General features: G+C 47.8%; 7 protein-coding genes across 7 annotated transcripts; 4 read left to right on the forward strand and 3 right to left on the reverse strand.

Moving 5' to 3' along the window:
- Window positions 1-153: 153 nt before the first annotated feature.
- Window positions 154-2,835, reverse strand: I302_106619 (uncharacterized protein; the record flags this gene model as incomplete). The annotated part of the gene is made up of 8 exons (XM_019192731.1): window positions 154-375; window positions 458-901; window positions 966-1,514; window positions 1,581-2,114; window positions 2,180-2,242; window positions 2,337-2,578; window positions 2,644-2,716; window positions 2,788-2,835. 8 exons carry the CDS (start codon window positions 2,833-2,835, stop codon window positions 154-156), a joined length of 2,175 nt encoding a protein of 724 aa, XP_019045728.1.
- Window positions 2,836-3,450: 615 nt separating this feature from the next.
- I302_106620 (uncharacterized protein) lies at window positions 3,451-4,344 on the forward strand (the record flags this gene model as incomplete). The annotated part of the gene is made up of 1 exon (XM_019192730.1): window positions 3,451-4,344. The coding sequence occupies one exon, from the start codon at window positions 3,451-3,453 to the stop codon at window positions 4,342-4,344; it is 894 nt and encodes a 297-aa protein (XP_019045727.1).
- A 561-nt stretch (window positions 4,345-4,905) lies between these two features.
- On the forward strand, window positions 4,906-5,853 carry I302_106621 (uncharacterized protein; the record flags this gene model as incomplete). The annotated part of the gene is made up of 1 exon (XM_019192729.1): window positions 4,906-5,853. One exon carries the CDS (start codon window positions 4,906-4,908, stop codon window positions 5,851-5,853), a length of 948 nt encoding a protein of 315 aa, XP_019045726.1.
- Window positions 5,854-6,546: 693 nt separating this feature from the next.
- On the forward strand, window positions 6,547-7,194 carry I302_106622 (uncharacterized protein; the record flags this gene model as incomplete). Its single annotated transcript, XM_019192728.1, has 1 exon — window positions 6,547-7,194. The coding sequence occupies one exon, from the start codon at window positions 6,547-6,549 to the stop codon at window positions 7,192-7,194; it is 648 nt and encodes a 215-aa protein (XP_019045725.1).
- Window positions 7,195-8,245: 1,051 nt separating this feature from the next.
- I302_106623 (uncharacterized protein) lies at window positions 8,246-11,680 on the reverse strand (the record flags this gene model as incomplete). The annotated part of the gene is made up of 9 exons (XM_019192727.1): window positions 8,246-8,842; window positions 8,925-9,113; window positions 9,191-9,337; window positions 9,446-10,244; window positions 10,318-10,675; window positions 10,729-10,848; window positions 10,907-11,059; window positions 11,116-11,444; window positions 11,511-11,680. The coding sequence occupies 9 exons, from the start codon at window positions 11,678-11,680 to the stop codon at window positions 8,246-8,248; spliced, it is 2,862 nt and encodes a 953-aa protein (XP_019045724.1).
- Window positions 11,681-12,257: 577 nt separating this feature from the next.
- I302_106624 (uncharacterized protein) lies at window positions 12,258-17,181 on the forward strand (the record flags this gene model as incomplete). Its single annotated transcript, XM_019192726.1, has 4 exons — window positions 12,258-14,028; window positions 14,109-15,361; window positions 15,428-16,431; window positions 16,500-17,181. The coding sequence occupies 4 exons, from the start codon at window positions 12,258-12,260 to the stop codon at window positions 17,179-17,181; spliced, it is 4,710 nt and encodes a 1,569-aa protein (XP_019045723.1).
- A 284-nt stretch (window positions 17,182-17,465) lies between these two features.
- I302_106625 (uncharacterized protein) lies at window positions 17,466-20,165 on the reverse strand (the record flags this gene model as incomplete). The annotated part of the gene is made up of 2 exons (XM_019192725.1): window positions 17,466-20,073; window positions 20,152-20,165. 2 exons carry the CDS (start codon window positions 20,163-20,165, stop codon window positions 17,466-17,468), a joined length of 2,622 nt encoding a protein of 873 aa, XP_019045722.1.
- Between the last annotated feature and the right edge of the window lie 1,858 nt (window positions 20,166-22,023).

Raw genomic sequence — 22,023 nt, forward strand, 5'->3', positions numbered from 1 at the left:
GTCACAAGCGACGGCTAACAAGCTTATTGCTGCATCGCGATATCACTACTCTTGCAGGTGTGCAATGAATGTTTACATGAAGCAGTTGAGATGCATATCCGACCGAGCATGCAAGTAGGAAGTGAACGGTACAGCTCCGCATACAAAAAATCATCACCTTGACCAGTATCCCTCCCATTCTCCACCCCTCACCGCCCGATCCGTAGCATCCCTCAACCTCCCATCGTCCCACTCCATCCATATCCTACTAACATCCAATCCAAGCTTCTTCACTTTTTGATTCGACAACTTCGTCCATGGACCAGGTATCGACCCCTTGGAGGGATGCTGAAGGTGAAAGAATGGTGCTAACTTGGATGAGATCGTTGCGAATGACTGTCAAACGAAACAAACATATTAGTCTCAGTATTTTATATAATTGGCTGAGAAGATCGAAGTGAGAACGGGCTGGACTCACATCACCATCCAAGATACTATACCTCTCATCTAGCGCTTCTTTCCCTTTTGATCCCAACCTCAACAAAAACTCCAATAACCTTTCCGTAGCTTCTTCATCCCTGTTACCCAGTTCCCACAGTACTTTGGGTATACTCTCGAACCATAGTTTGAATTGATCCCTCAGTATTGTGTTGATCGTGGGTATATGGAATGGATATTTCGGATATCGTTGTTCGTATATCTCAATTAGAAATATCATAAACTCATCTCCTCTGGAACGTATGGAAGAGGTCGAACTTGTTCTCAACAGGTGTGAGAGGAAGGCTTCTCCGACCGTGGATGGTATATCCTCTTCTTCATGTGCCAGTGAGGGCGGTTGAGTGAGGAGAGAGAATATTATTGGTATTATTGCTGAATACGCTGCAGGGGTAAGTGAGGGAGACAGTATATCTTTCTTGGGGGCCTGTATGCATATCGTCATAATATCAGTTAGATCGTTTGGGCAGGCATCAAAAAGGGGAACTCACCAGTACCTCAACAACCCACGAAGCGACCTCTTCCAACGCCCACTCGTCCGCATTCTCCTTCCCCTTTCCCTTACCTCTCATACCCTGCTTCCTCCTCATCTCTGCCCATGCGCTCTCAATCGCCCTGAGTTTTTCCCTCCAGCCTAATTCCTTTTGACTTTTCTCTTTCGGCCAAACTAGCTTAACAGGTCTGGGAGCAAGTAATACAGCCAAATTCGAATATACCAATGACAACTCAAACCCTGCTGTCAAGCCATTAGGCGTAGGCACGTTCAGCCGATTAGAGGAGAAGGGGAACCACGCTGCCATCCTTTTGAGGAAGTCTGATATACTGCTTCGAACCTCTTTAACTTCCGATGAGGGATTTGAGGTAGATCGAGTGAGGATTGCGCGTGCGAGGAACTCTGTAAGGGAGGCTGTGGTGGTGCATAGTGCTAGAGGGATATCTTCTGTCGAGGCAGCTGACGATGTGGATGATGGAGAGAATGCCGTCGGAGCGTTTTCAAGAAAAGTTGAGAGGAGAAGGGGATGGAGGGATGTGTATAGTTGCTGCACGGTTCACCAATCAATTTTTAGTTCGCTTCAGCAAAGTGGGGATAGGTAAGGGATACTCACAGATAAAACAGATACAATCCCATCTTCATCCTCCTTCCCCTGGGCGTTCAGCCTCCCAACCTCCCAAGCACCTTCCAAATCCTTCTGTAAATCCCAACTTGAACCTACCGCCCAACCCTCTTTCGAGAGATCTTCGTACGTCGGTTCTTCCCTAACCTCAATATCGACTCCCTTCCCTTTATCTCTCCTCTCCATCCAACCATCAAGCCATTCTGTACTATCCGCATCATCACCTTTCCCTAAACCCCTCTTAACAAATTCCATCATAGCTCTTAACGTTACCAACTTCGCTCCTCCCGTCAGTCGTCCAATCTGACTATTCACTCCCTTCTCGCCACCTAGTCCTACTGCCAGTCTCAGTCCCTCGAGGATGTTGGATGGTTCCCTAGGCCAATTGCCTACAATGTGCGAGGGGACGTGGTTCAACAGGAGATGAACGAGTTTACAGGCGTCGAGTCGGATTTCAGGAAAAATGTGGGATAGAGAAGAGGAAGTTTGGAGGATAAGTAGTGGGAGGTGAGGGGATAGTGTTGACTAGACATATATTCAGACCATGTTCAGCATGATCGTACCGAGAGATGGGGGTGATGACGACTTACCACAGGGAATTGAGGTAGATACCATGCCAGCAGACCTATCAAGGCTTTTCGTACCGATGCGTCCTATATCACAAGGTCAGTCAAACAGTTCATCTGTGATACAGCATATCACCATATTCCTGTTTCATACAAACAAACAGTCAATAGAAGAACTCACATCATCAGACACCAAGCCCCCCAAAGCCCTCAAAACCTTCCCAATATCCCTCCCCACATCAATCGTCAAAATCTCCCTGACACCTCCGATAGATTCCCTCCTCACGCCCGCATTGGGATGTCTAAACCGTATAAACAGATCTTCCAGAGTCAGTCCATTGCCGGTGGTAGGTTCGCTCGGACCGAGTCCATCGGAATTGAGGATCGCTCGTGAGATAGCTTGTTGGCCTGGTAATGCGATAGCTATAACAGAGGCACGATCAGTAATCATATACTCCGGAATGAGAAGATCATCTGGAGAGACTTACACCTAGCCTTGAAGGACGTATCGGTAGCGTTACTGGCTTGTTTCTTCCCTTTACCAAGCTTCAATTTCGCTTTCTATCAAAATTACCAAAGCTGTCTGTCAGCTCAAGAATCCAGTGACGGGTGAGATTGCTATGCTGACTCACGGTGAAATCAGCTTGCTTCTCCTTCTTCTTCCTTGTTGCTTTTGGCATCTTGGCTGGTACTACTATGTTTGCAAAGGTAAGATGTCAACTTGCTAATTTCCCAAATGATTTTGACTTTTTGTTGATACTTTTGTGGTGGAGGAGTTGTAAAGATTTACCGACTGTACCACAAGACACTTCGGATCACGTGATCTGGAACTGGATGCGCCGCCTGGGATTTCAGCAGGAAGGAAGGAGGATGTCGAGCATGATTGGAAGCATCGTAGGGGAGAAGAGATGGCTAAAGGACGGATCAGCCAGTAGTAGCCATGCGCCCAGAGACGCAACACGACTGAGCAAGCACACTCATACGGTCAATACGAGATGACTTGCATGGCGCACTCGGTGGCAAAAATGTGGCAAACTCGTCTAAGACTTTCTTCGTCATTCAATATCACAGTCAACTTCCTTTCGTCCTTTTGACTATACTTCTTATAAAGGAGGTCCTACGAGTCATGTCCCATTCGGCTCGACTGGAAATGATGCATAAGGCATAAAAGCCAGTCTCATCATAACATTTTCGCCACTCCGTACTTGTTTTTATTCCATCCCACAAACAGCTTTACAGTCTTTTCAACCTCATAACACCTTCATTCCTACAATCACCTCATCATATCGTATTCAATGGCAACCTCCACCATCACCAAGACTTCAAATCTCGTGCCCTCTTACCTGAAGAGCAATCTTCCCAGTGTTCGACATGATCTCAACCGCGTTCCCTCCAACGTCTCTACCTTCCCCTCTGACATTTCGAGTTTACCTCCGCTCTCAAACCCTTCTAGCCCTTCTGATTTTTCTAATCATTCTGCCCCCTCTCACTTCAACATTACTCCCAACTCTTTACTGACGGACGGGAAGGGTTCCCCAAAACCGTTTAAAGGAGTATTGAATGGCTCGGCAACTCCACTTGCCACACCCAGGGATGTTCTGAGGGCAAAATACTTTGATCCTTCCTTTCCGTGCCCCAATCCTCAAAACAGCTTGACCAAAACCAATCCCCTCAGTATAGGGACCGTTCATTCCCTCAATACACATGGGAACGCGACCTACACTGACACCCCCGAAAGACCGAGATTTGAACGGACTATCAACGCAGCAAACAACGCTAGAAACCGCGCAGAAGAATTCCAATCCCTCGTAGCACACTTCACCACCCTCACCTCGGCAACTCCCAACCTATCTGCCAAAGAGCACTTCCTATCCACCATAGATACAGGCCGATACGACCAAGGGTATCTCAATGCCCTATGGGATGGCGCCTCCTCTTTCGCAGAGGGTATACATTCCAAGCAAGGCCAATTCAAGATGAAGTGTAGTGGAAGAGAAACCGCGATCTCCACACTTGGGATGGATCTCAAGGCGTTCCAGGCTGCTACTGCTACTTTGCTTCTACGGGCGGACGATGCTCGAAGTGAGAATGCTCAGAGGACGGTCACTCGGACGATCGCTGAGAGGGATGGAGGGGTGGATGTTGAGGATAGAGGTAATGAGTGGACGTTGAGACGACGTTTGGAGTAGTTTGAATATCTCAGCTTTTGTTGGTGCTTTACATTCTTCAATATCAGAGATTAGTTGCTGTCATAGGGCAGTCGTAGCGGCTTGCAAATATCATTCATTTTCCAAAGTTTTCTATCTGTCATGTGAATAAGACGCAAAGAGCTTTGATCGTCTGTACCGCGTGTTGAACATGTGCATGCAGAAGTTCTCATAAGTGTTTCGATCTCGGTCGAATCTGTTCCACTCCACGGAAGGTGAGGTGAGGTGAGATTAGCTCTGATCGTTGCGATGCCAAAGATGGGGTGAGGCATCATCATCGATAGCGGTGCAGTAGTGCAAGGACGTGCGCCTGTTCTGCTATCACGATGATACAAAGGACCGTGTCCGGCTCAAAGGAAAGACCCTGGCTCTTCGGTTTCAAGATACCAAAGACTTCCGACGAAAATGGACAACACGTACCGGACATAATACGATGTAGTTTGCTATGTCATAGAAAGAAAGCCTGTGAGATTCCTATTTCGCCACTCCTTCGACACCACCACTTATATTTCACTATTGACACCTCATCCTCCTGCAACCAGTATGACCCAGCTTCACAATGAGAATTCTCTATCTACAGACAGAGATGACGATCCGAATACACTAGTTCTCGCTAACATCACTATCGACTTATCCCCAAAAGACACCAAGGATACAACAGGTAGTTCCGAATGTGAAAGCAACTTGAATTACCCCCAAAGCTTCCTTCAAAGTATGGTACAAGTCTTGAAGAGACTCTCTGTGGAGAGCGAAGCAGAGGGTCATACGAATGATGATCTCATGCGAACCATCCTGTCCAGCGGGCTCGGTCATTCGGAAGACGAAAGTGAAGATCCAGTCGCAAGAGCTTCAAAAGACACCAAGGATACAACAGGGAGTCCCAATAGTGAAAGCAACTCAAATGACCCACAAAGATTCCTTCAAAGTATGGCACAAGGTTTCAAAAGCCTCGTTGCAGACAGCGAGGAAGAGGGTGATATGGATGACGATCTAATGAGAAGAATCCTGTCCAGGGCGTTCGGTCACTCGGAGGACGAAAGTAGAGATATAGTCGCAAGAGCTAGATTAGGGATCGAAAGCACCCTGGCTAACGAAGACGATGATCTGAAGACTATCGTATTCTGTGCTGCGCCGATCGACTCACCAACGGATGATCTATCAAAGTTCGAGCAGGTGGTTGTGGATATACGCGATATGGATAAGGGGAAGTGCATTCATGCTTTGTGTATCCTGGATAGCATCATAAGCAGGCGGATCAAAGGATATTACAGCAGTTTACAATCAAAACATTCGGGGGACGGTGCGGACGAACGTTCTGATACTGATACTGGCAGTGGAACTAGTGACCTAAGCAACCAGCCCACAGTATTATATACACGTACTTACGGTCCGGTATTGGCAAGGAAAAAGACCGGTGTTCGTCTTAAGGGATCCGTGGCGGTGGAAAACCAAGGTGGTCAGACAGATTTGATTATAGGATCGAGAGGTTGAAGTCAGTAAAGGAATGACAAGTCGCCAAATTTGAGTTCCTGTTTTATTTGGCTGAAGTACTGTCTCGTTTGGCAGATTGAAACGGCTCTGCTCGTGATATGGTCATTTTTAGGTTTTGTAGAGTGGGGGAATGAAATGGCGGTGTGCAAGACGCCTTGGCTTTCAGTCGGAAGCACAAAACACTCCTCCATCCCCTTCCCAGCAGTGTATCGAGATCACCATACCTCGTTGTGTCAGAAACATAGTATAGAATGGTGCACCACATAATCTCTTCAGCGCTTGCTGATAAACCTCGGAAAAGAAGAGGATGAATAATGCGCACATGTACTAACTAGATTGGTGAGACCAGACCCAGGTACAGTAATCTGGACGATAGCAGAAACAGCGCTTTCTGCCAAAGGATCCTCCGATATGTGAAACCATAGCCTGGACGTATGCTGAGGAGTTGCGCGGACTTTTGCGATCATAATGTGCAATAGTGGTCAAGCGAAGAAAGGACAGGGAAGCTTTGATACAGTCATCTCAACTCCGATTTCAGACAACGATGTGACGTTTAGAATTTGCAAGAACATCAATCAGTACTTGATTATGGGTGAATGCTAGAAAACCCCCTTTCGCCCGATTCCCCCCACATCAATAGGTCAGCACAACTAGTCATATTCACTGGCATACTCGATATAGAACAACAGGAAGATGACTTCAAGTACAGAAAGCACACCCCATCTCTCTCTAGCAGACAACAGTGACGTATTCTCTTCCGAAGACTCACCGGTCAGTGCTGCATCGCCAGAACCCAAAACCAATGATCTGGAAGATGATCCAAGCGAGTATGCAAGACAGGCCGTGCAGTTCCTTACTAGCGACATCACCAACAACATTGCCAGTTTTGCGAGAAAGCTGTTGCGCGCGGGATCCTCCAATGAAGGCTTCGGGTTGTCCGATGAACTCGCATCACGAATGATTTCGAGAGAGCTCGGACTTTCGGTAGAGGCAAGCGAAAATATATGGAAAGCCGCTCTTCAGGAGGTCGAGGCGGTTTTGACAGTTGACGATGAGCATAAAGGGTCAATTAGGTTCGTGGTGAACGATCAATGTGGAGATGTGGAAATAGTTGGGAAGGATCCCACTGTGGCGGCCCTGGGGCTGGCCTGTACTTTTGGCAAATGGCAAAAGTGGTATCAAGAAGAGGAAGAGACCCCACCAAATGATGCGAGCGCGGGGTCATGTCCCAGTGGTGAAGTGTCTCTCAGAGAGGGGGATCACGTTTATCAACAGTTTTTTGGACCTGGGTGGTCGCAATCTTTCACCAGCGTCGTCCACGACCGACATGAATCCGTTTGATAGTAGATAGCAATTTTTGATGCCAAGAGGTTGCAGCATATGTGCATGTCAGAGTTATGACCAATTTCATATCATTTCTACGGGCAAATAGTTCAAGCACATCCAGCATTTTATGCAGCTTTACCCAACATTGTCAATCGCATTCTCCTTCCTCGAATCCAGCACGTGAGGTCTACAGCTTAGCTATTCCATTTGCTCTGTGGACGTCCTTCTTCGAAGCTTTCCATCATCCTGGAGACCTGTTTCACCTAGCTGGGGAACGACGTGATCAGAAGGGAAGTGGCCGAAATAAGGTGAGGACATGAGAGAGGCGCTGACCATATGTACAAAAGAGGTACACCGATAAGAACGGAGTAGCAGTATGTATGTACCCTCTATTGTTCTCCCGGGGTCTTCGGACTCGACTCGATAAAATGTCAAGGATTTTATACTACTTACTAGGCATATATAACGACAGAGTAGTAGATGTCGAGAAGAATACCGCCTCGCCAATTTGAATGTCACTTTAGGGAGGCACTCAACTAACGACTTCAGTTGAACGCTATTCATCATTGAGCAACACATCATCATCCCATCTACCGAGGGATCATCATCTTACAAGGCTATAAAGGCAAACGACTTCATTGGCAACAACGTGTGTGCTTCCATATTGATGTCATGTTCATAGGCTCCAAAACCGCCATCAAGAGGTTTTTTTGCAATGTATCCCTCAAATCAAGATAATGAGCGTTACGAGGATTGCCAGAGTCGGTTCGGGGTGGCGTTCGCTTACTAATCGTCTTGAACAGCTTCGCAGTGTGTAAGATGGACCCTGCTGTGTTTTCCCACTCGCGGGAGGGAACGCTCCAGCCTAATGCTTGAGATCTGTGCTTCAGCTATGCTTCAGCTATGGTCAGCTATACAGCACATGAGTATCGTATTGCAGGCTTCCAACATGTCATATCTGTTCCGTATCAAGACGAAGCGTGTTAGCTTCATACAGTAGTATGCATAAATACGATTTGTTCCTCTTATGCCAATGTAACAACGACACGATATAACCAAACACAATCTACGAGCTATTCACCCTAGCCAGCTCATCCTTAACAGCCCGCAAAACCTGATCATAGACCCTCCCAATTGTACCTTCCAATACGATCCCATTCTCCCCAATCTTCTTAACCAGTACGACACTCCCAGATTTAACCTGTTGATCGGGCGGGGTGAGTAATCCAGGTCCACAAAGTAATGTACCTTCTCCGGCAAATTCGGATGGGATGGAGGTGGGTTTGAGTTTCGTGAGATTCGATTTGAGCGAGGTTAGTCGGAGGGTACCGATGTACAGGGATGAGGGGATTGAAGATTGAGGTAAGATGTATGGTATCCTCTTTTGAGCTGGGACGATCTCGGTAGCTTCTTCCTCTGGTTCAGCTTTCACTTGAACTGCATTATCTTGGGCAGTCTCTTCTGAAACTTCTTTGGCAGGTTCGCTGGTCATCTCCACATCTACGCCTCCTTCTTGGATAGGCTTGGGCTCAACCTTCTTCTCGATCTGTTCGTCCTCGATAGGCAGCGGTTTGACCAATTCCGAAGCTTCTAACACTGGGACGGTAGATCCAGGTGCGAAAGCGATCTTACCATCTATCATGGCTACTTCGTATCCTTCGAACTGCACATCCAAGTTCACAATTAGCCACACCAGATCAAATAGCTATACAGGTAAAGACGAAATGATTGGGAATATAGCTCACCTTGGACCACTTTTTGGTCAGTCCAGCCGAGATACTATCTCCCAATGTGATAGAGTACGATTGGACATGTTCACCTATTTTCACTTGTTCTTCTGTCGCTGGAACATAGATATCCTTCGTTACGCCGGAAGTTGCGTTCAGGTATTTTACCAATGAAGAAGTGATTATTTGCTCGGATCGAACGAGAATCTGGTTACAACGGAAAAGGTAAGATCAGCTCTGCCGTTCAACGTGAAGATGATGAGAGAGGATGTGGGTTCACATACCAATTTCCGCGGTTGTAAATCCGAGATGATGGTTTTGATGGATTGTCCATCATGTAGTCCCTCCATGTCTACAAAGAATAGGGAAGCTCGCAGATCGAGGCTGAGTTGCTCGGAGATATACTTGGATGGCGGTTCAGGTTGTACTTTCTGTTGATCGCAACAACCGCAAGAAGAAGTCAGCAATGCAATCCAAAAGGAGGCGAGAGTGTCTAATTGGGTGAATGGTTGAGTGTTCAGGCAAGAGAGGCCACCCACCTGCTTCTCCTCTTCCTCCTCTTTCAATCTCTTCTTCTCCCTAACTTCCTCTGTCTCTCCCTCTTCCTCAATCTCCCTCCCCTTACGAACCCACTGTCCAATATCCAACCCTTCACCATACGCATCGATCTTCCTTCCCCTCCTTTCCAGGAAAGGGAACATCCTAAACCTCGTCATCTCTCCAGGTCGATTATACACCCTCATCTGTTGCCCTTTCACATAGATATCAAACGACATCGTCCTATTTACATCTTCTCCATCCCCCGCAAACGCATTCGCATCTTGACGTCTCTTCGTTACTGCACCCAAAATACCATCGGCTGCGGCCTCGTCCTCACCGATATCTGACCCCTCCGATTCAGAGTCGGACTCTAGATCATCAGCTTCTAACATCCTCTTGGATCTGTCTAGAGCAGCTTGATGTGCCGCTTCCCTCTCTTTTGCTAGTCGCTCGGATTCGAGATGCGCTTCTAGCTCTGATCCAACCAAGGGGACCTTAGAATCCATTTCTATCTGTAATGAACCCTTCATTCCACCCAATTTCCCGATCTTCCCTTTACCCCACTTGGCGGATTCTTCCTGCTCTTTCTCCCATCGTTGGTACAGTTCTCGAGCTAGGGTGGTATCTTCTCCTGGAGAGGTGAGGAGGACTACGTTACCTTCCGTGCTGGCCATGGTTGTGAAGAGGAACCGTGAGGGACCGTGCGACATGGATGGAGGGACGGCCAAAACCAGCTTGGGTCTCATGAGTGGGTATGCTTGGAGGAGATCAGAGGGAGTTAAAAAGAATTGCACATGTCTGTTTTGACACTGCATGTCAGCTGTTTTCGGATTCCAGACTTATTTCAGTGGATTCGATATGGTGTACTTACCTAAAGTCCAAAGCACCATACTCCGACCCCAAAGCAGCACCTGCATTCCTCCTTTTCCTCCTCCCCTTTTGCCCACCAGCCAAATCACCAACGACTTCTTCACCCCCTGATTCCTTCACCACCCCTCCCATCCACTCTATCAGACTCCTGGCGAAGGAGACCATATCTTGTCCTGTCCTGCTGACCAGACACAGAGGGTAGGGCCAAGGGTCGTGTGATGCTTGCCGGCGCTTGTTGGCGGGGTTGAGCTTGAAGGTCCAATGTTGGTCTAGCAGAATTAGTAGTTCTAGCAAACGAGGTGAAGGGTCGCATGGGAGGAGGACAGAATGATTCGATTCGAGGGTGGATGTCACGACGTCTGCACTCATGTATGAGCGGATACAAAGCTACACAAGAGACAATCAAGCTCACCAAGCAAGGCCGTTTCTCTCTCCCTCCTCTTTGGGTTGATGACCTCACTTCTCCCTCCTTCTACAATTAGCAAGTCTGGCCGTAATACTCCTTCAGCGTATCCCGTCGGACCATTATGGCCTAGAGTGAGATGTTTGTAAGCAATGCACATCACATCATTTGGTATGGAACAACTCACCTCCAACCATACCATCGAGATGCCTTTCACTTGTATGGTTGATCCCTACAGCATACAGAATTGTACCGGAAGTAGGTGAACGTATCTTGAACAACGTTCCTCCAAGAGTATAACCGGATGGGAAAGGTGTCAGGAGGAGATGCGACAAGTCACCTGTACGATAAACTTTAGCTACTACGTTCTCATCATACGTTGTCCATCCAACTCACCACCGAGATGTAAAGGTTGATTATACCGAATAGCTTTTATCCAATCAAAAGCCTCATGCACCTCTTCCACGGTCGGTACGAACGGCCCGCGGAGTGGTCTCTTGCCTTTATCCAGCTTGCTACTTTCTGCTCCCGTCTCCTCGTCGACAGGACACTCCGCCCTCCATGATTCCACTTCTGCTAGACATACCACCCTTCCCATCTCCACTGTTGGCTGCGTAGCATACACGGGACATGTCAATCCCCATCTTGCTCTGGCGTATGGGTAGAGTGACAGGTATGTTGCAGGCGAGTGCGATAGAAGTACCAGAGACAGCGTGGGTGCCAGTCTGACAACACAAGTGTAAGTCGTTGTCTTTGGACAGACGATGAGAGGAGGTAATGTTCATACTCACTCTCGCACTTTCTCTTCATACTCCCAATTACTCTGTAGCGAACTCGCCCGATAATCCCTCTGTCCCAGATCTAATAGGATCCTCGCCTCGTCCAGCTCCAGGAGGTAACATATCGGTTCTGATGAGGATGAAGCTGCTGCAGAGGAGGACAAGGGGGTGAGGGTGATCATTTCATGTGTTCGGCGAGGGTCCTTTACACCACGTCAAAGAATGAAGGTTATGGAACGATTGCAGCAGACCGAGGAGCACGTTGTATTGTCATGTATTGACCGAAGTTGGATGTTACCCGTCTGTTGCGTTACGTTCTGGTGACAGTGATGGTGAGAAGGAGGGGTTGTATGGGATGAATAGTTATGTAATTGTTGGACTGGGCAGGGAGCGGGACAGATGAAGGAAGAGAGAGGGGTGAGATGGAAAAAGGGGATAGGGGATAGGGGATTCAAAAGATTAATCGGTTCCTGAATGGTATGTATGGTACATGTTACAGTACATGCGATAACTGGTCATTCTACGTTACATGTACTGTATATATATCGCACAGACAACACACCATAGTATTCATTCACCCTCAACAACAACCCCCTTCCTGGACGACGACAGTCTCATCCCATATCCATATCCAATCCACTCAATCATGCGTTAACTAAAAATTCATCTCAGAAATCCAACACGACCACCCATTTCACCCTTGCCGTAAATCCAACCCTCTCCCCTCTCAAAACCCCCCTTTTTTCTCCATAAGATAAAATGGGTTCACCCACCAAGCAGCATTTCTATGCCTCCCGTCCATCTTCTCGTGCAGGTTCTCGACCTACCTCACCTCCCACACCAGCAGAAGTACGCTCACAGGCTGTTGCAAAGATTAAAAGGGCAGCTTCGCTACCTCGACGACCAGATGGAAGGAGACCTTCACTCGCTCAAGCCATAAATGTAGAACCCAACGTCAGTACCGCACAGACCATTCGCGACCAGACTCAAGATGAGAATACGTTGGATGACCAACAGCAACATGCTGGACCATCAACATCTACACTCGACATCTCACCAAACCCATCCGAAGCTCAAGAAGTCCTTTCACCTTCACCCGTAGCTACCACTTTTGATCACCACAACATGTATCCTTCACCAACACATACACCCGGCGCAGCAATGCAGATGCAACGTTCCGTCTCAGCCAACTCAACATACCATATGACATCTCCCATCGCACCTTATACCCCTCCAGCAGCAGATTGGGCAGCAATGCAACTCGCTCAATCATATCTCCCTTCCTTGACTCCTACAGGATTATCACCATCCCCATATCCGCATAGTGTACCCATTGGTGGGAGAAATACTCCTAGTCCCCTACCAACTTTAGGTGAATTGGCAACACTACAGCGGTCCAACTCCAACGCAGCCAGGGCTCACGCTATGTCGAAGCTTACTGGTGGAAAAGACGCTCCACAATCCGAAGAGGACTTTACGTTATCGACCCCTTCACGCGTCAATCTTACACGAGCGGGTACGCTGGGTGGTACCAGGATGTTAGGTTTGGCTATAAACAAATCCCATGTTGCTGCTGAAGATCCTGTACAACATACAACATCCGATATGACTTTGACAGAGGCTAGACCGAGGTTGCAGAGGAGTTTCACGGTGTCTTCGTCGAATATGGGTGAAGAGAGGCGAAGTGCCGTAGGGAGAAGGATGGTAGAGAGGTTGGCGGAAAGAAGAGCCGCTAGACAGAAGGAAGAGGAGGAAGTGAGGAAATTGTGGGAGGAAAGAAGAGCTCAGGTAGAAGTGTTAGAGGCAGAACAGAATAATCATCAAGCTGAAGAGCAAGATATTCTGGGTGAGGCAGATAACGACGATGATGGAGATTACGACGAGTACAGTGGGGAACAAGAACACGAAGATCGGCAGTATCACGAAGACGACGAGAATCGTTTGCCTCAACTTGGGAACGAAATCCCCTCCTTCGCTCGTCATTCTCCCCTAGAACCTGCTCAGCCTACTTTCACTCCGGGATCAGGTGCAGACCTACTTGTTGCTAATGCAGCTGTAGGTGATCGCCCAATATCAAGGGGAACAATGGTATCATCTCAAGAACCATTCGAGTATGAAGATCACCTCCGAAGGAGTCTATCTAGTCGAACAGCCAGAACAGCAATGGGTACAGCGGACCCACTACCTTCGATTGTTACTCCCGAACATGATGACGGTCAAAATACCGAAAACCTCGCTCATAGCGATGTTCAGGTCTCCGATGAACCTCTTCTCCCACCAAAACCTTCTTATGCCACGCCTACTCGCCCAAATCATCAGCCTCACAGTTCTACTTCAACGGAAAGTACCATCCAAGGATCGCAGTCACCTGGTGGATCAACTCTGAGCGGTTTAGACTCAATGATGTTTGTCATGGGAGGGTCATCGTTACCTGGTTCTGCTGGATTGAAACCTCATTCTAATGGTCAGCATTGGCCTCAGGAGGTCCATGAGGGTAGTGAATGGGGAACACCAGCCAAGGATCTGCATCGTAAGTAATCCACCGTTCTAGATCACTCGTTTCTGACTTGCGACACTCATTGCTAATCTCATGGATGTGTTCTTCTACAGAAGCGACTTTCACCGACTCTCCCATACTACACAGTCCAGCTGAATTTTTTCAACCTCAAGTACCTTCTCAAGAAGAGGCTGTCGATGACGAAAGTAATCTGACGCCTCCTTCTCGCTCTACCACCCGAACAGATAGCATGATGTCGTGGGAAGAAGTCGGAGGTAGGGAAGACCAAGAGATTCGGGTACCCACTGACAAGACATACCACCAGAAGTCAGGAAGCTTCTCCGCCAAGCTTAAGGGTAGCGTTAGATCAGCTATGAAGAAACGAAGTCAGAGTAGAACGTCAATTACAAGTTCCACCACCAGTCCTCCAGCAAGTCCTATGAACCTTCAACCAGCTACATTCAGTAGGAGAGAATCAGAATCTTCCACTACCCCTTCATACTCGAAAGAACACAGTCCAAGGCACCAACCATCCGTCAGCTCATTATCCCCTTCTATTGCTCCTGATCCTCAAGCCGCTCTGTTGCTACAACATCAACTGTCGAATGATCCATCTCAAGTATCATTTCTACCTCGAGCCAACCTCAATGATCCCCGTATCATGAGCGCTAAACTCTCTCCTTTCCCTGGCATCGCCCAGCTAGAACGCAAAAATACCGATGGATCAGTCACCCTGGGTGAACCGCCTAAACTCATCCATCAAGTCTCAGACTCCGCTGTTCCAAGTCAACAACGTGCGACACCACCAGTAGTGCAAGAATCCATATATGCCTTGCCGCTACCTACAACGCATCCAGACGACAAGAGAGCCTCAGCCGACAGTGCAACCAGGAGAAATTGGCTGTCTAAAGCATTTGGACATTCCACCTCCCCGAGATCATCAGGCAGCGTATCTCGCAAGAGCTCTTCACCTGACGTTGCGGGAGAAGCTAGAACATTAGGTCAAGGAGCCCAGATCATCTCCTCAGATGTCGATCCGTTCGCTCCTCCTCCGCCACCTCAGCAAAATTTGGGAGTGAAACCCTCCCGACATAGGTCAGCCTCACCGAGCGTGTCGGTTGTTCCTGAAGTGAGCGAAGAAGGATCAAGATTTACGAGGTTCATCTCTATGAGAGGGGAGAATAATAAACCTGCTTTACTTGAGCACAAAGAGGAGGAACTGGAACAAAGATCCAAGGACGTCTTGACGAGGATGGATGCGGTATTGGCTCTTGGTCCGGACGATCCTGCTAGGCCGGAGATACTGGATGATCCACCTAGGAAGTTGTTATTGTCTACTCAGATACTGCAAGTGGTCAATACGCATGTGAGTGTGACGCCTATATTTTCGCTGCTCTCGCATTGGCACTTGCTAATAGGATTATCGGTGTAGACCGTCAAAGACAGATACCTCTTCTTGTTCAACGACATCCTCGTCATCGCCAAACCCATCATATCCCATGGTATTCACGCCACCCTCGACATGAAATACATTGTCAAGTCGATTGTCTCACTTGATAAACTAGCAATATCAGGTTTCAATGAAGAGCCCACGGCTGAACCACCACGACATCCAGTAGTCACCAACTTCATTGAAAGATTTGCTCAAGATCCCGTATCTGCCTGCGCATACTTGGTAGAAAGGAGCAACCCGAAGGTCGATACTGCCACGTTGGCTTCCTTGATATTCAAGACTCCCGAACTGGACAAAACTCAAGTCGGATACTTGTTAGCGCACAATGATAAGCTCATGAGGCATTTCATCGACCGATTCAATTTCCTGAATATCAGGATTGACGAGGCCTTGAGGATGTTCCTACTGTCTATCAGATTACCTACCGAACCCACCTCTTGTGAAACCCTATTGAGAGGCTTCGGGTATAGATACTTCGAGGCTAACCAGACTCAAATCGCTTATGACCGAGATCTGGCTGCCGAATTGGTGTTGGCCATTATCCAGTTCAACGATTCGCTCTACGGTACTTTCGGGTTCTCGTTACCGAATCATGCGATTACAAAGGAAACTTTCACATCGGCTTTCCAGTCTAAAGATCCCAGGGGACTAGTACCGGTAGATTTGTTGAGCGATATCTACGGCTCAATCAAGGGCAGGGAATTGGTTCAATCTCTAGATCCCAAAGAGGAGTCGAAATCATCAAAGAAGATAGATATTCACCCTAGACGACCAAGTAAATTATCTTACAACGTTTGGTCGGAAAAGATCACCATCTCCATTCCTGCTCCTGATCCTGCATTCAAGATCCAGCTTCTGGGTGAAGGCCTGGTGTTCGATACGCCCCTATTGGACTTTGCCAGAGCGTCGGAACTGTCCTTCAGAGTCAAGGGGACGAGTTTGGGTGTTAGGCATTTATCGTTCAATAGGATAGGAAGTAATGCGTGAGTCTAGCTGTGTTTTGGCGCAGACGGCGACTATTCCTAAGAGCTGATGGTATTGGATGGTGCAGTGCGTTATATGGTAATCTCGGTAACACCCGATTATTCACCGTCGAACGAGCATTCATGAAATACACATTCCACGTATCGTTCATCTCTCATTTAGGGATAAAGAGGAAATACTGCTTCAGTCTGGATGATCTGGAAAGTAAGCGAAGATGGGGTAAATTATTATCTCGACAAATCCAACTGGCAAAACAAGTCAAAACGACAATCTCGAAATCAGAGATTAGACGGACCGCTGAAAATGTTTCTATCCAAGTATTGAGGGATGCGTTGATCCCCTTGGAATATAAGGCTTCTCCGGGTCATATAGAAAATATAACGGATACAAATAACACCACTTCTACGAACGGTGGTGTAGAACATAGAGGTAGTGAGAGCACTACCAAAGAGAAAATTAGATCTGGAAGCGTTTCCATCTCATACACCAAATCATTGAAAGAGGAATATGACCTCGGTCCATTGGTACCCACTAAATCTACTCATCCCCCTATTGGATTGGGTGGAGTAGAGAAACAATCGGGTATAATGGATGTTCAGACTGGAAAGGAGCTTGTGTTGCTTTGTAGACAGAATAGCCTGTTACCTGGATTATTGGAGTTGTTACATTCTGCTAAAGAGGTACAAATACCGGTCGGAGAAGGGGTAGAGAGGAATGATTCGGTGAAGAATAAGGGTGTGAGGGTGTAGGATAAGATAACGAATATTAACGATCTTTCTTTCTTTGTTTTTGTACATATCTTTATGTCTCGGTGGTATTGTACAATTGTATAGTAGTGTACCATGCATCATTCTGGGTATCTGATGTAATTATAGATTGCATACTGACATATCCACAATGTAGGAGTTATACTACATAATTACTCCTACACAATCACAAACACAATCACAATCACAATCACAATCACAATCACAATCACAAACACAAACACAAACATTATACAGCGGAATTCCCTTCAAACAGATAAGTGAAATTATTTCTTAGACTTGGAATGGAAGAATCTTGTGAACGAACTGGTCCGTTCTCCCAATTTGGGTCTGGACGAAGTCGGAGTCGAGCGAGGAGAAGGAGGCTCAATGAAAGTGATGGATCGTCTTTTCGTGAGACTCGGTCGAGATTCGTCTATTTGCTTGCCTTGCTCTTGATCTTTCGGTTTAGGCGACTTGCTAGATTGTGGCGAGGAAGGGAATGTGTATAACCCCGCTTTCCCCTTCCCTTTTCCGTTCGCTGCTGCTGTGGCAGGAGAGGTGCTGGAGGAAGAAGGAGATGGGAAAGTGTATTCCTGCTTTATTGAGATGGGGAAAGATAATCCCCTGAACATCCCTGGTCTGCCACTACCACCACCGACTCCAGCTTGTGGATTCGGATTCGCATCTGGATCTGTCAAGAGCCTTTTGATCGTCGGTTTGGGCTTATTCATCTCACCTATCTCTCCTATACTTCCATTGGGAGTCGTATCCTCCAGTACTAGGTGCATATCCTCTATCGAAAGTGTTTTACGGGCAATCCGAGATTCGTTGATCCGAATCGTGCTTATCTCCTTCTCCGCTTTCGGTGAAGTCGGTTGAGTAATGATATCCTTGAAAGGTAAGACTTTCGCCGCCTCGTACTCTGGAGAAGGGATTGGTCGTCCTCTGTCAATCAACGGTCCTCGGGGAGTTTTGGGCGATCCCAACGATCCAGATCCACTGGATTCCGAGAAGAAGCTCTTGGAGGTGGTGGGAGTGATCATGGGATCGTACGTCGGTGTGGACGTGGGAGAGGGGTCGGGATTACGCAGGAAGTGGGACGGGGGGTTGAACCGTGGTGTCTCGGCATTTGGACTGATGAGCGTGGTGTTTGGGAAGGTGTAGGTTGGAAGGACGATCGAGGGAGGTGCGTTGGCACGTAATTTCGGGGGTGCGTCTATTTCGGAGGATACTTTTGGGGTGACCTTGGGACCATCGATGATTATTTGAGGGGCAAGGTATCCGTATTCACCTATACTGACTACCGAGGATGCTCTCGTACCAGTCGATGGTCTCGAGTTCTTCCTCCTAGTGCTAGGCTCCGCCCCATCGGCCTCGGACGACTTCCGTGTAGAGGTCGAACCTGACATCCTTCTGAAGGCACTTTCCTTGACCAGTGACATCCTCCTCTCAGCCAAGGAAGCTCTTCTAGACGCATCGTTGATATCCGAGCTAGAGCCATTGAACGATCCACTGCGAGTGCTCTTTCTTCCCATTCCTGGTACCAACGAGCTTCTCCTCCTCTCACCCAGCGAACTTCGCCTGGATGATTCTCCGCCATCGGAAATTACTGATTGACGTCTCAGTGATTCTCGTAATGGGGAGATACCCAATGGTGTTGCCCTGGCGAGGGGGAACGATCCGGACGCTCTAATTTCTAAACCCTTTATCTGTTCTTGAGAGGAGGCGGTGGAGGAGATAAGAGGGTTGGAGACTGATCTCGCGAGCCCTGGTCTTGGAGGTGCTGCGCCGGGTGGAACACCGATGGTACGTGGTGCGACGTATGTCGTGATTGACCTATTCAATAATGGCCTACTTCGATCTCGGAGTAATGCGTTGGGCTGAGCAGAGGGAGGAGGAGTACCGATCCCTTGGATAGTGATATCATCCTGGGGGAATCGGGTGGCGTGGAGTAGAGGTGAGGGACTGACTGATAAAGGATCTAATTGATTCTCTTCCGGAGCGTTTGGTGGAGCTCTCGCCACTGATTCTAGAGGGTAATTGGAGAATAAGGAGGGAACGAAGGAAGCTCCGTTCCTTGAGTCTGGTGAAGGTATGTAAGATTCCGTATGAACTTCTGAATCGTCCTCGTCTTCATCGTACTCTGAATTATAATCGGAAGTACAAGACGACCAAGCTTGATAATCCCATGCTCCATCCAGATCTTCCTCCTCGTCACTGTACCCATGCGTCACTTCCACTACCTCTGAGAACCGCCTTCGCAGTAAGTCGAGACTCGCTATATTCCGTAGCCTAGCTTCTTCCATCGCATCAACCATCGATGAATTCCTCCTCGATCGCCAAAGCGTCGAGGACAGTGCGCTCGATCTCCGGCGAGTAAGCGACTGGGCACCAGCACTCTTCGCACTGGATCGTCGTCTCTGTTCGGCGAGGTCGAATCCCAGTAAACTTGGGTTGGATTGACGTCTAGCTTCGAAAGGGAGTCTGGGGGCTTTGGTAAGTGACATGGACAATGAGATTGATGATCCCCTCCTACTATCTAGACTCCCGCATAAACTCCCACGGGGAGATACAGAGATGACCGATCCTCCAGCTGATAAGGCCCATGAGGGTCTTCTCCCCAACCACCTAGGCTCCTCCTCCTCCTCCTGTTCTCGTTCTTGCATCTCATCGTACTCCTCCGCTTGGATCTCTTCGTGGCTATGATCAAATTCGAAGGCATGATCGGTGGGAAAGGTGGGGGATCGGAATTCTTCGGAAGGGGATGTGGCAGAGTATGACGAGTCGGGCGAATGGACTGCTGAGGGCACCGCCGAGTCTAGGGGGTCAATCATTTCGTCTATGGGCGTGGGGGCATAGATCGTCGGATGGGACCAGAAAGCCACTTGGCCGCTGCGATGGTATAGAGCAGTTAGTATGATTTTTCTGTTTTTTGTCTGATCGTTCAGCTGGACTAGAATTTGGACTTACACTTGCGTAGACATGATGATTGCGGCCTCACGATCAACGGACAGGTGCTACAGTATCTTAGTGAGATGAGGATTGGTTTTGTCGTTGTCGAGAACAAAAGGGGATAGTATATGTTTAGGACACTTGGTTTGGTATGGTTTCACTCAATGTCCGGCGATGAGTATATATCGAAGTTTAACTATTGATGATTGAGGTCAAAGGAATGTTGTTCGCGTGTGAATGACGATGATGAAGTAGTTTAGAAATTATGTATGTCTGTTTCCAACTGACAGGACCTCCTTCTTGTACTTGGTCTTGAGAAGTCGAGAATAAACTTTCATTTAGTGTAAAAGTCAGGAACACAGAGCAGCAAAAGCGTACTGTATGTCGATGTATTGTACTGCAGATCCTACAACGATGTCCGAATAGCAAGCCAGAAAGAAGGTGTGTGGAATGTTGTATCGTGGATGATATAGGATATGCGATATACCTCGATCGACGTGTCTCAATATAACCGCCAATGTCTCACCGATAGGGACAAGTTCAGGATTGGCCACGAGTTCAACATTCACTCCACTATTGCCGTACTGGCATCGTTCGTTATTCGGATAAGTCAGTCGTGCTTCTTGCTTACGACTTGCTTCTGACATGTTAGGTAATTCATCCGAGACTTTGGTAATTCGAAGACTACGATCTACAGCACCGCGCTCGGATCGTACAAACGGGGGAAATGGCTTGTACCTTTTTCTATCTCCTTTTGAAGCTCTACATATGCAAAACTCGGCGATCGTCGGTAAGAGCGCCAGAGCGACGATGATGTACGTGGAAAATCAAAAACAGACTTCTTCGCATCCCGTCGATCTCTTTGAACTCAACCCGAAGAGGAAAGAAGATCGACGTTTTACGAGAATGATCGGCAGAACCGTTTTTGCGACCAGATCCATCCTTAGAATATTCCAAATGTCTGAGCAATGTCATGACAGGATAGTATAGCCTTCTGCCTCTTCCAGGTGAGGGACGCTCTACTGTTCTCCCGTAGCCGCCGATCATGCAGAGTCAGAGTCAATCACCGCTCTATATACACATGGATTGATTGTTGAGGTTCTCCGGTTCTTACCGAAATCGTCTGTTTTGTCGTTTTCGTCGAAACTCAGGGTAAACACCAGTGATCGACAGGTACGACTAGTCTCTTTATTTTGGTACCTTTTTGCACTGTCAGTAGGTGTAGTAACCCCTGCTTACCTGCATATACTGCTCTCTCTTTACAGCTTACAGTCCGTCGTTCTCACGCGTGGCAATTGGTAACTAACCCTTAGGCTTCAGTCAGTTACAGATCTACGTATGTACGAGGCGTCCTGCAAAGCGAATAGGCGATGACGAGGCATGGTGAGCACGCGAAAGCCACTGATAGCATTTCCGTATCATGTACATACGTCGTCGTTGACATTTCTATCGTGATGTTTACTAATAATACGGAGCCACATACGTGGATGACCATAAATCGTCAGAGATGGTTAGTCTGCAAGCGTGCTTGAACCGGGTACAACTGCAGTGCCCCCTTTCGGTCGTCCTTCGATGAAGATTATGATGGTCCTCCGCCTTCAGGATCGCCTTCAGGATGAATCCGACGTACCTCATCTCGTACCTTCGGCGCCGATAGGCTCATGGGTGCGCCATGTTCACATGATGGTTGGTAGCTCGAAGCCCATGTTCAGTAGTCCGAAATATGATCCGGAGATGGACTTTGAGAATCGACGATTCGGATTAGCAAGTCACGTTTGAAGCTGGACAACGGTTCTGATAATCATACAAACTTGACATACTCTTCCTATTGGATGTCCATTTGATACTTCACTCACACGGATGACTGCTGTATGTTTCCTATGCTGCATA

This window comes from Kwoniella bestiolae, chromosome 5, assembly GCF_000512585.2.
Source record: "Kwoniella bestiolae CBS 10118 chromosome 5, complete sequence".
NCBI lineage: Eukaryota > Fungi > Basidiomycota > Tremellomycetes > Tremellales > Cryptococcaceae > Kwoniella > Kwoniella bestiolae.